The sequence below is a fragment of the Triticum aestivum genome, chromosome 3B (assembly GCF_018294505.1).
Source record: "Triticum aestivum cultivar Chinese Spring chromosome 3B, IWGSC CS RefSeq v2.1, whole genome shotgun sequence".
Taxonomy (NCBI): domain Eukaryota; kingdom Viridiplantae; phylum Streptophyta; class Magnoliopsida; order Poales; family Poaceae; genus Triticum; species Triticum aestivum.
This window is the reverse complement of record NC_057801.1, coordinates 706,553,280-706,568,246: the sequence shown is the minus strand read 5'-3', so window position 1 is coordinate 706,568,246 and position 14,967 is coordinate 706,553,280. Positions and strand designations below refer to the sequence as shown.

The 14,967-nt window shown below is 45.5% G+C and overlaps 2 protein-coding genes across 7 annotated transcripts; one reads left to right on the top strand and one right to left on the bottom strand.

Annotated features, from left to right (window-relative positions):
- The first annotated feature begins 310 nt into the window (after positions 1-310).
- On the top strand, positions 311-2,333 carry LOC123071892 (hornerin). Its single transcript, XM_044495460.1, has one exon. It carries the CDS (start codon positions 392-394, stop codon positions 2,132-2,134), a length of 1,743 nt encoding a protein of 580 aa, XP_044351395.1. The 5' UTR covers positions 311-391; the 3' UTR covers positions 2,135-2,333.
- LOC123071895 (uncharacterized) lies at positions 2,233-6,870 on the bottom strand. Of its 6 annotated transcripts, none has more exons than XM_044495465.1 (15): positions 6,495-6,857; positions 5,754-5,857; positions 5,530-5,641; positions 5,308-5,451; positions 4,678-4,782; positions 4,491-4,574; positions 4,215-4,330; positions 4,023-4,124; positions 3,826-3,939; positions 3,684-3,740; positions 3,542-3,608; positions 3,410-3,463; positions 2,919-2,993; positions 2,807-2,842; positions 2,233-2,655 (listed from the first exon to the last, which is right to left on the bottom strand). In XM_044495465.1, exons 2-15 carry the CDS (start codon positions 5,780-5,782, stop codon positions 2,542-2,544), a joined length of 1,209 nt encoding a protein of 402 aa, XP_044351400.1. In that variant the 5' UTR covers positions 5,783-5,857; positions 6,495-6,857; the 3' UTR covers positions 2,233-2,541. The 6 variants fall into 6 exon arrangements, with proteins under 6 accessions (XP_044351400.1, XP_044351401.1, XP_044351396.1 ...); XM_044495466.1 differs by having other exon boundaries at positions 5,530-5,638; positions 6,495-6,854; XM_044495461.1 differs by having other exon boundaries at positions 3,410-3,608; positions 6,495-6,870.
- Between the last annotated feature and the right edge of the window lie 8,097 nt (positions 6,871-14,967).

Genomic DNA, 14,967 nt, shown 5'->3' with positions numbered 1-14,967 from the left:
CAGGCACGGGAAAATAGGCCATCAAATATGGCTCGCGAATAGGATCTTGGCTTTATCTCTTCCAATATCACAAGATGCTTAGGAATTTGGAGATGCATACAAGCTTCTTGGAAATTTGGCGAGGATGCTCGGGAATTTACATTCCCGCCAGGCATGGAAATTAGGTTCGAATCACTAGATGCTTGACCAGATATAAAGTTTAGAGCATATATCCATCTGCTACCATACCAAGCACAAATGCTATGGCTCCCACCCTCGCCACGGCGCCTATAAAACCCTACCTCCCAAGGCTGCCACATACAGCAGAGCACAAAGCAACTAGCAAAACAAAAACACAAGCTAGCCGTAGTAGTAAGAGCAAGTAGCCAGGAGCCCAAGCAAGCAAGCAGCCATGTCCATCGTCAAGCGTGCTTTGGGCTTCGGCGGTGGCTACGGCCAGAGCAAGCCCGTGATAAGCTACCACACCCAGAACTCCGACTCCGTGACCACCGTCATGACGGAGATCAGCCACATGAGCCTCAACGAGAAGCAGGCGGGGTACAACGGCGCCGTGCAGAAGACGGCCTCCCTCACGGAGCTGTGCTCTGAGGATGCCGAGGTGCAGAAGCACGGCTACGGGCAGCAGGCGTACGGGGGCGACGTCGGAGGGTTCGACGCTCTCTTCCGCGACAACGCCGCGCAGAAGCACGGCGAGCAGAAGGCGTCGTCGTACCAGCATGAGAGCGGCGCCGGAGGGTACAGCGCTCACCACCACGAAAGCTCCGTGCAGAAGCACGACGCCTATGGCGGGCAGAAAGCGTCGTCGTACCAGCATGGAGGCTACGATGCTGTCAGCCACGACAGCACCGGCGCCACGCAGAAGCATGGCTACGGTGAGCAGAAAGCTTATGGAGCTGAAGCCCACCGCGACAGCTCGGCGCAGAAGCACGGCTACGGCGAGCAGAAGGCGTACGGTGGTCACCACCAGGACGGCAAGGTCCAGAAGAGCGGCTATGGCGGCGAGCATACGGCGTACCACCAGGACAGCAAGGTCCAGAAGCATGGCTACGGCGAGAAGGCGCACGGCTACGGCGAGCAGAAGGCTTACGACAGCAAGGTCCAGAAGCACGGCTACGGCGAGCAGACGTACGACAGCAAGGTCCAGAAGCACGGCTACGGCGAGCAGACGGCGTACGACAGCAAGGTCCAGAAGCACGGCTACGGCGAGCAGACGGCGTACGACAGCAAGGTCCAGAAGCACGGCTACGGCGAGCACAAGGCGTACGACAGCGCGGTCCAGAACCAGAAGCACGGCTACGGCGAGCATGGGAGCGCCACCGCCGCCCTCCAGCACGACAGCTACGGCGGCGCGAAGAAGCACGGCTACGGCGGCGAGCAGAAGGCGTACAAGCACGGCGCTGCAGCGGGAGGGTACGACGCCGTCCACCACAACAGCTCAGTGCAGAACTACGGCTACGGCGAGCAGAAGGCGTCGTACCAGCACGGGAGCGACGCCGGAGGGTACGGCGGTGTCCACCACGGCTACGGTGGTGGGCAGAAGGCTTACGGGCACGGCGCTGATGCCGGAGGGTACGACGCTGCTTTCCAGTACGGCGGCCCGAAGCAGACGAAGCACGGCTACGGCGGCGGGCAGATGGCCGGAGGGTACGACTCTGCTTTCCAGCACGGCGGCTATGGCGGGCAGAAGGCGTCGTACCAGCAAGGGTGCGACGGCGGCATCGCCGGGTACGACGCGCTCGTCCAGAAGAAGCAGGGGAGCTACGTCGGCGGGCACAATGCGTACCCGCAGCAAGGGTGCGCCGGCGGCGACGTCGCAGGGTATGATGCTCTTGTCCGACTCCGGCAGATGCAGAAGCAGCAGCAGTACAACCAGGCCGGATGCGAGAGCGACGAAGAGAGCGAGGAGGATAGCGACTGCGAAGAGGAGGTGCTGGGCGGCGGATACGGCATGCATAAATACGCCGCCGGCAGCACCATGCCCGGCGGCACGCAGTACTACTCCGCGTACGAGCGCCGCCAGCAGCTCGGCGGCGGGAGCCAGTACGAGGCGTACGAGAGCTCCACCACCCAGGGGTACTCCGGCGGCGGCTACGGCGGCGGGTGGGCGCAGCCCAAGAAGCACAGCTACTACTGAGCTCCTGCGTCCTGCCCACCGGCGACGACTACCTGCGTGATACAATCCTACCTACAGTGATACTTATCTGCTCATGCTCCTGCATGTGTATGCCAGTATTTGGTGGACCTTTGCATTGCAAAAGTGTCTAAATAAGATGTACTTCTAACTGATATTCTGCATCCACCATAAGTGGCATCGGTACAATAATTTACTAGTACACAAGTCTGATTATTAGCATGCGTCTCTCTCTGCAACATGCTCTTGATGGTCGTCGTGGTAAGTGGGTAACCCATGTACAGATCTGGCCCCGGAGCTTCAGCTATACTAGTAGGCAGCTGCTATTTTCATGAACGATACTGAGCACGTAAGGGCCAGGTTTCCTGAACAGAAACCTAATATGGTTCCTGTGCACCGTGTGATTTCGTCTAGACTGAAGTCGAATTTGGTGGCGTGATCCCTTGATCCAAGTAATACTTCTTCTCGGCATCGGCCAGCCTTGCCTGGAATATCCCCCACTCTTTTCTACACCGTCCTCTTACCTGTGGGGCGCCGTCAAGCAAGTGTTGAGTATAACATGAAGTGTAAGGCATAAATGGATTGTGCCGTGGCGTGGAGTTCAGAATTCGTGTACATAGAAATTCACATTGAAATGTGAAGAATACATAATGAAATCAGTAAGATTGTGCTTACCCCTTCCCATGGTGCTCTTCCATTCTCCGACTTGCCCTGCCAGGAAAGAATACTACAGGGTCAGGAAACAAGTGACGGCATACAGTGATAGGTGAGATGAAACGGTGACTACCTGGTTGCCAAGTGATGGAACACCCTGATGAACAATCCATTGAGCATCAACAACTCCAATTTTTTCATGAGCCGGCTGTTTAATTAAAGAAAAGAGTGAAATAGTTTCAGCTCAGTAAGACATGAAGGGTTGGGAAAAGCATGTAAAGTGAAGGAACACATAATTACAACTCCGTAGAGTTATTGTCGATATAATTGTGGATGGGCTAAGCCTTCTATGAAAATGTCACCAAATAGTTCATCATGCAGAATACCCCTTTGGATCAAAGGGATTTTGTAGGATTACAATCGATAGGATTATTTTTCTTCCTATGAAACTCATTTTGGATCAAAGGAATAACACCACTAAACTTCCTTTGCATTGCTTTCTACGCCCGGTTCCACAGTGTCCCTGGCAATTTAAGCTAACCTAGACCTTTAAAGGTTAAATTACATGTACAGTGATCACTGAGAGCAACATGTCAAATTGATAATTGGCAAAAAAAAAAATACCTCCACACATTTCCTAAGAGCAAAATCAAGACCCCATCCATGGATCAAGTCGTTCTGCAGAAAACAGTGTAAAAGTGTAAGCATACAGCTCCAAACAAGATGATTAACTAAGAGATTTAAATGACAACCCACCTGGATCATATGCCATACACAGCGCCATGCATCCCTAGAGAACACAGTTGCCATAATTTCTACGAATCTGCACATCAAATTGAATGTTAAAACAAATTTTGACAGATCAAGATAGATTAACAATAAACAATTTGGCCCCTACGCTGCACACGGTGGCAGATGGGGGTCAGAACACCAGCCTGGCCTCTCCTCGGTTACTCTGTATAAAGCAAAGTGTCACATAAGGAACTGGTATAGGTGGGTGATGGTCAAGTATCAACAAGAATATATGTTCTATAACTCACTTGTGAACTTCTCGATCACCACGCCGCTTAGTCATTTGCCATGTCAGACCTCTATCAGGTTCCAAACCAGGTTGAGAGATCTCCAGCCCATGCTTCCTAACAAGCTTGATGTACCTGAAAAAAGAGTTGTATTGAAATTATCTGCCTCAGAAGGAACATTAGGGTGACAAGAAAGGAAACAAGGGTGTAGTGCTTACTCCTCTGCATTGAAATGTTGAACACCTAGATCCTCATCCCAGATAAATATGTAGTCATACCGGGCAACGACATCAGGATGTAAAAATCTCTTGGCATACCACCTAGGGTAAATTATAAGTAAGCATTAAGCTTTGACGGTCAAGCAAATAGAAAGAATGCAAAAAACTTGATAAACAATAGCACGAACTTACCACTTAGTTTGCTTGCTAACACTCACATGGATGGCCCTTTTTGACCACTCAAATTCATCCCATTCAGTAGTCCGACCATCATAGTGGAACAACATAATTGTGAAGTTCTCCGAGAACTATATAGAAGACATGCATGAATACCAAAAGCAATCATTACTATTTTATATGTGAAGAAATTGAGCAATTCACTGTGATGCATCATCAGTTTTACCAAATCAGTACCAGAATATATTTTATCCAGTGTATTTTAAGCATGCTACATGTCTAATTAATTACCTTTTTGACTGCTGCATCAATATTTGCCTTTTGCGCGATTCCAACTGTAAATGTAACAAGGTACTTTGGCTGGATAGTAAGATCCTGATGGTATGTTTCAGATCATAGATAAAAAAAGGGTATTAAAAATGTCAGTCAAAGATTTAAAAGCATCATTCGCTACTTAGCAAGTGAAACAACAACTAACCTCACTAGGTTCACCCCACAATCTTCGCAGATAGAGGTCTGTTTCAGATACGACAATACCTGGTGGGAGCCTTTCAGCACCTTTAGGGTTTGAGGTAACATAAATCTGAACAGAGAATAGTTATTAAAAATAAAATAAAACCAGCTTTATCTATGAGAAGCAGCCATCTATGCGGAAGTTATGTCCTATACTTCAATAAAAGAGGTTACCCAAATCAAACTAGGAATGGGAATAGTTAGGAGGAACCACATATCTTTTTTTATCCAAGGAAAAGTGAGGACTTCAATCAATACCAGTGATAATCGAGGATTGAAAATTTAGTCATCAACTTACACACTTCCATAAAGAATGCAATAATGCATTGCATCATTTTAATACGGGCAGAAACAATTTTACATCCTACATGTAATCCCGGAAATTGAAATTCACGTACTTAACATGAGAAATACAGGAGCAGTTCAAGCAATGGGCCAATAATACGGTCACCCAAAATTAACTAAAGCAATGTACGATCTAAACAAAACAGGATATAAGTAAGAAGAAAGCTAACACAGATTGCATTGAACAAATACAGGACACAAGTCAAAAAACTAACAAAATCCCATAAAAAGTGCTAGCCTGGCAAAGTACCTTAGGAATTTCATCAGACTTGGAATCAGAATTGTTCTTCTTGTGACTGTTTGCAGATGTCCATGCATGGTTCAACAATGTTTGGGTTGTGATTCCGGAGTTTCTATCTTCAATATAGGAAACAATACTGGAAGGGAAATGAAGCTGCGAAATGCAGATAGTAAGGGTTATTTTCTAAAGTATGTGGCATAAGAGAACAAGAGATGCAAAGGTCCAATTTACCTTGGTTATATTGACTGTAGGGAAGGATATCCCAAACAAGTAACCTAGCATAATACCGATAACTGCTGAGAATACGAGCCTCATGCCTTCATTTGATCTTGGCATGCTGCTGCTGATGAAGATTGGCAATGAAATCATTATGCATTCAATTGAGGAGCACAGAATAAAAAATTAGAAGTCACTAGGCATCAGTCCTGTCCATGAACTAGATGCATTGAACATACCTCCGGCCTAGAATGCCGGGCTTTGCCATGGGGGCTGTCAGTATCTTTTGGCGGCGATGGAACTTGTTAGCAGAATGGTTTCCGCACCGCTGAAGAACTTGTAGCTGTGAATGCAAAAGCGAGGAAAGAATGATAAATCAGAGCTGCTTGTAAGTCATCAAACGATTCAGAAATGAGAAAACAATGCCCCTGAATCCCCGATGGATAAACTGAGAAGCAAAAGGGGGTGCTGATTAGGCTGGTTACATCTAAGTTTCGCAATGAATGAAGGAGACTAATTCGAACACCCCAACTAAGACGGACTTCTAGAACTACCGGTGTACGTAGCTTTCTTAGTAGTACATCTAATAATCACGACTCTCAAGTCAGCATTGCTTCCTAAACTTCCACAAGCAAAATTTAAGACTACAACAGTGCCGACAAGTACACACGCAAGCACCTAGAAGAAATTCTAAACCGCCCGGCCCCGAGTTTCAGCGGCGGTTGTTGAAATCTTAGGCCGGAAGCAAGATCCGCGTGAGGAGCAAAGCACGGGTAGTCGGGTACGCACACAGATCGCTAGAGCATCCGAGCGGCACAGCAGAATTCGCAGCAGAAACTGAAGGAACTAGGGGAGCAGTTACGAATCGGAAGCAGTTCGGGGCAGCCAGATCCCCCAAACCGCGGAACAGTTTGAACTGGCCTCAATATCCGCGCGCGTGCGTGCGTGCGCGTGCGTGGCCCGAGACGAACGGTGCTTACCAAATCCGCGGGCGGCGGCTCTAGTCCTCGCGGATCGGGGCGGCCGTGCCAGCGATCCGGCGGCGGCGGCAGCAGCCCTGCTGGCAGGGCTCAGCAGGCCGGGAGCCCGCCTCCCTCGGGGGTCCGGCGAGGGCGTCGCCGACCCGCAGGCTCGCCGGAGGGCGCGCGGAGACGGCGGGGAGGGCGCGGAGGAGCCGAGCGTCGGAGAAGGTGGGCGCGGTGGCGGGGGAGGAGGTGGCAGCGAAGGCCGACAAGACAAACCCTTCTTCGCTGTGACTGAGTCCCCCCTCGGCCCTGGTACTAGTCGTGGTAGAGGTGGTACAACGGCAGGTGGGGTAGAATATTACGCGGCTACGACGAGTCTGCCTCTACCAGGACGGTGGTGGCGGAATTTGGGGGTTGCGTCGTGAGCATTGGCCATGAGTCCATGACTCATGACAGTGGTTGAGTAGAATACTCGCAGCTGTATCTGGTTGTCCTACACATGGCAATCATTCGGGGCCGGGATTAAACTGCGCCACCCCACGGGATAAACTAATCCGGGTTAACGTGCCCGCCGTCTCGTTGCTTCTGCGCCTCCAGCAACGGAGCTGATGATCGCTCGCCTGCTGTGATGACCTTGCATCTTTTTGTTGTCTTGCTGTAGGAAATACTGAGATGCGCCTAAAACACATTTTGAGTCTTATTAAGAGGGCATAAGAGTTGGTCCAATTTCGTACCCAAGATGAAATCAATTGACATGGAATCCACCCACGCGTGATGATGGAGGAGGAGACGTTACTTACGGTCATGGAGGCCTCGTGGGGATGGGAGGATCGGTGGAGGGAGGGCGAGATGATTTGGGGGGAATGGATGGAACTAACAGGCCAGGGGTTTCCATTCGTAAGCACGGAATTGATATCGAAAGATTTTTGCATCAAGCAGAGGTAACCCTGCCATTTATATACGGGCAATGCTACACGTTGACCGGCGGATATTTTTAAAAGATCCACCGCCTCGCGAGCCGTTGGATTCGTTTTCTCTATGTACACCGATTGTGCCCGAAGAAAGGCATTGCACAAAATATTCTCTATGGACTTGATTAATTTTTATAAGATTTGATTTTTGGAAGAAATCTAAAGGCATCGTAATTTGGAATGGAGAGATTATTTCCTTCCTTATATGTTCTGCTTTCTTTAATTCTGTCATTACAACACTCCTTTTGTGTTCCACGCGTGACCTACTTGGTCTCCTTTGCCTCCGAGCAAGATTATTTCATCGGTAATGCTATCTAGGGAACGTTCCCTGGGGACGAAATCCCCACCAACGCCCCAGAACCGTCGGATCTGATCGGGATCAAACGATCGCAATTCTACAACAAAAACTTCCCAGATTTAAACGAACTGCCATGGTAGTTTTAAAAATTGCCACCCCCCAATGATGAAACTGCCGGCCGAGCCATTCGCAAATGCCATCCTGACTCGTGAACGGTAGCTGGCTCTTGGCGTCCTATTTTATTTCTTATCTTTCCCCTTGGTGCTAATTCGGTTATGATTTCATTTACTTTGTGTCTCCTCGCCGTGACCTGCATTGTCCCCTTTGCCTCGGAATTAAATTATAGGGCTTTGAGAAATTGTTACCCTGATCGGCACCCGATTTCAATTGAAGACCTCAATTGAATGTGGCCTTTTTAAAACTAGAGAGCATAGTGTTATAGAAAATTAAGTGAACCGACCTGAGTATTAATCTTCAGTTCGAGGCTATGGAGGATTGTCTCCCTTCTTTGCTTAGAGCTCTAATTGCCCGATGCTGCTCGCGGCGCACATTTTCATGGTAAAATTATTTTCATTGCATCAATAGTATATTGTGCTCTTTGTTACATGTGGACAAAACTACTCCCTATGTCCTAAAATAAATGTCTCAACTTTAGTACAACTTTACACTGAAGTTAGTGCAAAGTTGAGACATTTATTTTGGAACGGAGAGAGTATTATGTATTGTCCACTATTTTCCCTTTTGTTTCACATTGCTTGCCATTTTTTTCTACCAGCTTTGAGCGTGATTGAAGGAAGCAAAGACAAACAGAGGCGTGCAACAGTGTTTGGAGATATGACACACTTTTTTAATATAAGTCAATTATCCCCCGTCTTGTTTGGCTGAATGTACTACATCCGTCCTGGTTTATAGGTCCCTTTTGTAGTTTATGCCAAATTTTGACTACAAATTTAATTAACAAAATGTTAATGCATGTCAAGAAAAATTATCTCACTAGATTCATATTTGAACATAGTTTTCAAAAATATAATATTTGGTGACATGCGTGAACATTTTGTTAGTTTAATCTATGGTCAAAATTTGGTACAAAATACAATGGGGACTAATAAACCCGGACGGAGATAGTATAAAGGTTTAAATAGGCACAACTAGAAAATTGGATATTTTATCACGTATTTATCTATAGTTAAGTATATTTATTTAAGACAGTAAAACTGAGCCTAAACTGAGCTCTCTCACGCTCCCAGTAATTTCGGTCATTGGATTTCACGTTTTTTTTTATGGGGAGGCCTTCATGGCTGCTTTATTAAATTATAATAAACTTACATCGTTTGCTAAAGCATTTAAAATGAAAGAGGGGGGAGTATCCAACCACACCGTCGGTGGATTACCCCTCCCATAGCTAGCAAGCTCGTGAGCAACCATGTTCGATTCTCTACTACAATGTTCGATAATGACCTTCCCAAAATCTGCAGATAACTTACGGCAATCCTCAAGAATTGGCGCTGCCACCAAAGCATACCCTTCATTCATCCTCAATGCTTCCACGACGATCAAGCTATCAGACTGTATCACAATGCTATCACACCCGAGGCCGCGTATGAACATGATACCCTAGTGCATAGCCTCGGCCTCAGCTGCTACTGCATTCGCAACATGAGCCATCTGAGTTACTGCTGCTGCTATAAATCCACCGTTATGATCCATTCCGCGGGATCCCGTATGATCATCTTCCATAAATGAAGCATCTACGTTCAGAACCTGCATCCCGGACAGTGGCTTCTTCCAAGCATTCTGACGAGGCAATGGATCCGGTTTCCCAGCCGCTCGGACAAAATTCAGAGTCAAGGCCTGAATGGCCATTGCCGTGCGCACTGGGTTCTGAACTTGTTCACCTCTTGCCAACTCCCATCGCTGCCACCAAAGGTACCAGCTGGTAGAAGCTATTATTTCGGGTATATCGATTACCTCCATATACTTCTGTTGAAACCTGTCATCGCATAAAAGAGACTCCAATACTCTCGCACCGGATCTGTCGATTGGGATCACCTCATCTATCATAGTTTTTAGGCCCAACTCAGACCAAATCGACCTCACACGGGTGCAAGTGAAGAGCGCATGTTTGATGTCTTCCGCCCCTTGCTGGCAAACTGGACACTGCCCACTTGTAGGAATATGTCCGTTGGCAAGTGTGCACTTGAAGGGGATGGTGTTATGCAGGCACCGCCAGATGAAGATTTTAACTTTCCCTGGTAACTCTAAATTCCAAAGCCTCTTCCAAACCGGATGATCAGGTGTGCTCGACTGTCCAGACGCATCAACAATTTTCGAACCAAACTGGTCCTCCCATTCTCTGTAATAGCCAGATCAAACGCTGTAAACTCCATTCTTTGTGAAGTGCCATGCAACAACATCATCCAAAACATGATGGGATAAAGGAACCTGTAGTATGCGATCTGCATCTGTTCCCCAAAAATTGTCCCTGATAATCTGCTCGTCCCAATCACCTGATATAGGGTCTATCAGATCGCTCACATGTGTTAATATGCAGTTGCCTCGTCGTGTCAGGACCTTTCTCGTTGGGCTGTTTGGTATCCAACTCTCTTCCCAGATATCAATCTTTGTGCCGTCCCCTACTCGCCAAATGCTTCCTTTCTTGAACGTTTGTATGCATGCATATATGCTCTGCCATACAAAGGAACAACCCTTCTTCAAAGTGCAATTTAGAATATCCCCCGTGGGATAGTAATGAGCACGCAACACTCTTGCACAGAGTGAGTCATAGTTCTCAATCAACCTCCAGCACTGTTTTGCTAGAAGTGCTAAGTTGAAGGCATGGATATCTCTAAACCCCATTCCACCTTTTCCTTTCGGTACACACATCTTCCACCAAGCTACCCAATGCATTTTGCGCTGATCATCCTCATCACCCTACCAGTATTGCGACATTGCATCAGTGATCTCTTTGCATATTTTCTTCGGGAATTTGAAAACACTCATCGCATACGTAGGGATGGCTTGGGCCACCGCTTTAATTAACGCCTCCTTGCCTCCAAAAGATAGGGTACGCTCCTTCCATCCATTGATAAGTTTCTGGATTCTCTCGATAAGGTGCAAAAAACAATCAGTTCGGTATACACCTATCATAGACGGCAGCCCCAAGTACTTCTCCGATAATGATTCAGTCATAATATCTAGCACTTGACATACCTCAGCTTTGACATCCACATCTGTATTTGGACTGAAGAAAATTGAGGATTTAGCCACACTGACCATTTGACCTGAAGCTGAACAATAATCATCCAGAACACTCTTGAGTGAATGTGCATTTGCAGAATCAGCTCTCATCAAGATTAATGAGTCGTCCGCGAATAGCAAGTGTGATATTTTGGGGGAGTCCCTACAGACCTGGACCCCCAAAAGCCTGCCTTGTTCTCTTCTTCATGTTCAATTAGTGCTGATAAGCCCTCTGCGCATAACAAAAAGAGGTAGTGGGATAGAGGATCCCCCTGCCTGAGTCCTCTGGTCGGTTTGAAAGGAGAAGTTTCATTTGAGTTAATTCTCACCGTGTACTCAACAGAGGTCACACAAGCCATGATCAAGTCAATCCATCTATCTGCAAATCCCAGTTTGCCCAAAATAGCTTTAAGAAACACCCATTCTACTCGATCATAAGTCTTATGCATATCTAATTTGACAGCGCACGTGCCATTTCCCCCTTGTTTCCTCTTCTTCATTGTATGTAGGCATTCATACGCCACGATAACATTGTCCGTGATAATCCTCCCAGGTACAAAAGCACTCTGCGTCTCGCTGATAATGTCAGGTAAGAAAACTTTTAATCTTGCAGCCAAGAGTTTAGAGATCACCTTATATACCACGTTGCAGAGACTTATAGGCCTGTACTGCGATATCTTCTCTGCATTTTCCACTTTGGGTATCAGCACAATAGTGGTTGAGTTCCAACCTTCTGGTATAACTCCACTGTTCACTGCGTTTAAAACCTCGATCACTAGTTCTTCTCCCAACAGAGGCCAGAACCTCTTATAGAAGATTGCATGCAATCCATCTGGACCGGGCGCTTTAAGATCGCCGATACTAAACAGTGCTTTTTTCACCTCCTCTGCCGTATAAGGTGCAAGCAATGCTTCATTCATATAGTCCGAAACTCTACTTTTCACTTTATTCAAAACATCCATGTTTGGGTGTACAACTTCAGAAGTAAACAGTGACTTGAAGTAATCAGAAATTAGGGTGCCCATGGATACTACATCTTCCTTCCACGTACCATCATCTCCAAGAAGCTTCCGGATCTGATTCCTTCTTCTTCTGGCCGTCGCGAAATTGTTGAAGAAACTTGTGTTCCGATCCCCATATTTCATCCAGTTGGCCCGGCTCCGTTGCACCCAATATATTTCCTCCTTCTCTAGAGTTTCTTCAACGAGAATAAGAATTTCTCGTTGCCGATCTGCCGCCTCATCAGTAAGGGGCCCCGACCGCAAGCATTCTAGCTCCGACTTACCGCAACTGGGCTGGCTCCTAATAGGCCACTATTCTGGGGACTTTTTCGAAGGCCTGCCATTGAGTGGGCTTATTGGCCTCTATCTAACTCAAAGCTACTACACAGCGATTTTTGCTTTATTGGCCCATTTATCATTTGCGAATCTGATTTCAGTGGCCTGTAGTCAACTTTCTGGCCCCACGGTAGACTTTTGCCATTACATGATTGGTGCGAATCTGGTGGCATGTCTTTCACGCAGGAATACCAGAGGCCAGCCACTATTTCCTTCAATTGCAGCATCCCTATACGAGGTTCATACATGGCTCCTGGATAGATTATCATCTTTCATGGAGATTCATTCTGCCCCTTCCTTTCATGTGTGCATTGAGTATATTTATGTCCTTCTCTCCATATTATGTTGTTTCTGGCCCAATATATTACAGCTTAATATAATACTAAAAGAGAAACTATGTTTGTCCGATACACCGAGCCTATTCTTTTTTTTGTGTGTGAGAAAACTTCCAATCTATTCATTTCAATCATGGTAGTACAATGAACACCAAAAATAATAAAAAATACATTCAGATTCATAGACCACCTAGCGACAAAACCAAGTGAAAAACTTGTAAGGCTGCAACGCTTACAGATGTATTTTGGTTGCCTTTTACAATGGATTCAGGGCATGCAAGTGCATATGGAATGAAAAAAAAATGGTATTCCCATAATGTATGCGTTCAAATCATATACTATCTCTTTGCAATGTATTAACAATCCGCTTCATGATTATTTTTTCCAAGAGACATCACTGAACTCAAACGCTCACTATCTCTGTTGACATGAAGTGACACCTTTCAAGAATGCGGTACATGTGGAAATGAAACAAATAGCAGGAATTATGTCTTGAGAAAAGTCTCTATTAATGGCAGCCATACTTTTGAGAAACATTGCAGCATGTATTAAGTCAAAAAGAAAAGATATATGTTGTAACCCGTTAACATGAAGTAGTAGGGCGGGTTACTTTTCACAATCAGCGTTGTTGCGTTCTTCAGTCGTACAGTTTGGGTATATGTTGTAACCTCTTGGCTAAGATGTACTTCCTCCATATCAAAATATAAGACATTTTTTAGGCAAGTTTTGGTACAGAGGGAGTATTTAACAGGTTTGAGAAATCATTATCCGATAATTTGATACCATCAACTCCAATTATGATGCCTCAATTAAAAGTAATACTTTTCATTTAGTTTATTAAGTTTCATCCTAAAACAACCCCAAATATTATTAATGAAAGTTAATCGATCAAGACTTACAGTCTATATGCCGTGCTTATTTTTTACTGCTCATTCTCCATCAACCTGCTATGAAGAAATGGTCTGATTGCCCCAATCCGGAAGAAATAAACTCAAGAGCAAGGTTTTGGAATGATGTTATGTAGCCGTTCAAAACTGGCTAATTGAGAATTTTGCAGACTACCCAAGATATACAAAGCAGTGGTACTTCAACATGTGTGTCCTTTATATCTAAATTTCATTCTCTTAACTATGTCATCCCCGCACCCACCTGCCGCCGCCTTGTTCAAAAAAGAACATTTTGTCTGGCGCCTCTATATTTCTACCATGAAAATGTGATTGGATTTTATGAAAAAAAAATGATGTAAATTCATATCATTCTATTGATAAGGTTGACGGGCACGGCAACGTGCGTCATCAACGATCTAGTTTGTCATATAGTACATCTGCTGCAACATAACATTTTTTAGAATCCGCTTAACAGAGCTAGTGGTGTTACACGACCTCCTTCCATCACTGAGTCGCCGGTCACGAGAGAGATAAAGACCCATATCCTTTAATTGAGTTAATAATACTTAGTTTCAACTTGTACATTTTTTGTCAATCCATTTTTTTTTCAAAACTGCCTACGGCCATATACTCCCTCCCTTTTGGTTTAAAGTGATCAATTCAAAAATCTCACCAACGAACGTAGATTGTGAGTGGTATAGTATTTTTAGTAGTTTATAAAAATTACAAAATTAATGTTCTTGTTTTACTCAAAAAATTATGTTTACCAAATGCATTAATTGCAACGCATGCATGTATGACCACTAAATGACCAAGAACTTTTGTGTGCATTGGTGAGTTTTTTCTTAATACTTGAATGCAACGATTTAATCCAACTCGAAATCAGAACATATGATGGAGAGTAATAAAAATGACACTTACAAAATGCAAAATAAATAAATTGAGATAGGCCCTCTATACCGGCAGAGATGGAGTATTAAGTATCACATATCTTTACAAACACACCATTATAGAAAAATAAAATTACATTAAAATTTTGGTTGGTGCCAAAGTATTCTTCCTCCTGCTTCCACCGTCGGCGCGTCTTGACCATAGCTCGATGCCCCCTGTGGGCTTCCGCCTGAGCGAAGCAAACTTGTTTAAACCTAGAATTTGTAGAAGCAATGGTCGGGAAGTCTTCGCTGCAGACCAAGAGGCGCCATCAGCCCAAACTGCGAAAGCAAATCGCCTCCCAGAGAAGAAAAATGTTGTAAAGGGATTGTACACACTCTGAAGACCACGAAAGCAGGCTGAATCCCCGAGAAGAAAATGTTGTAAAGGGGCTGTACAAACTCTAAAGACCACGGAATCAGGTCAAATCCCGGAGAAGAAGACATAGAACCGATCATGACTATCGAAATACAAATTGTTTGCTCATGTTTAG

Bases quoted from the DNA above. Each gene is read 5' to 3' on its own strand.
- LOC123071895 (XM_044495461.1), bottom strand. From the start codon at position 5,782: ATGGCAAAGCCCGGCATTCTAGGCCGGAG. The intron at 4,575-4,677 runs GTTAGTTGTTGT...ACATACCATCAG, and splicing joins TGTGGGGTGAACCTAGTGAG to GATCTTACTATCCAGCCAAA. The intron at 3,741-3,825 runs GTGAGTTATAGA...TGCTTTATACAG, and splicing joins GGTGATCGAGAAGTTCACAA to AGTAACCGAGGAGAGGCCAG.
- LOC123071892 (XM_044495460.1), top strand. From the start codon at position 392: ATGTCCATCGTCAAGCGTGCTTTGGGCTTCGGCGGTGGCTACGGCCAG.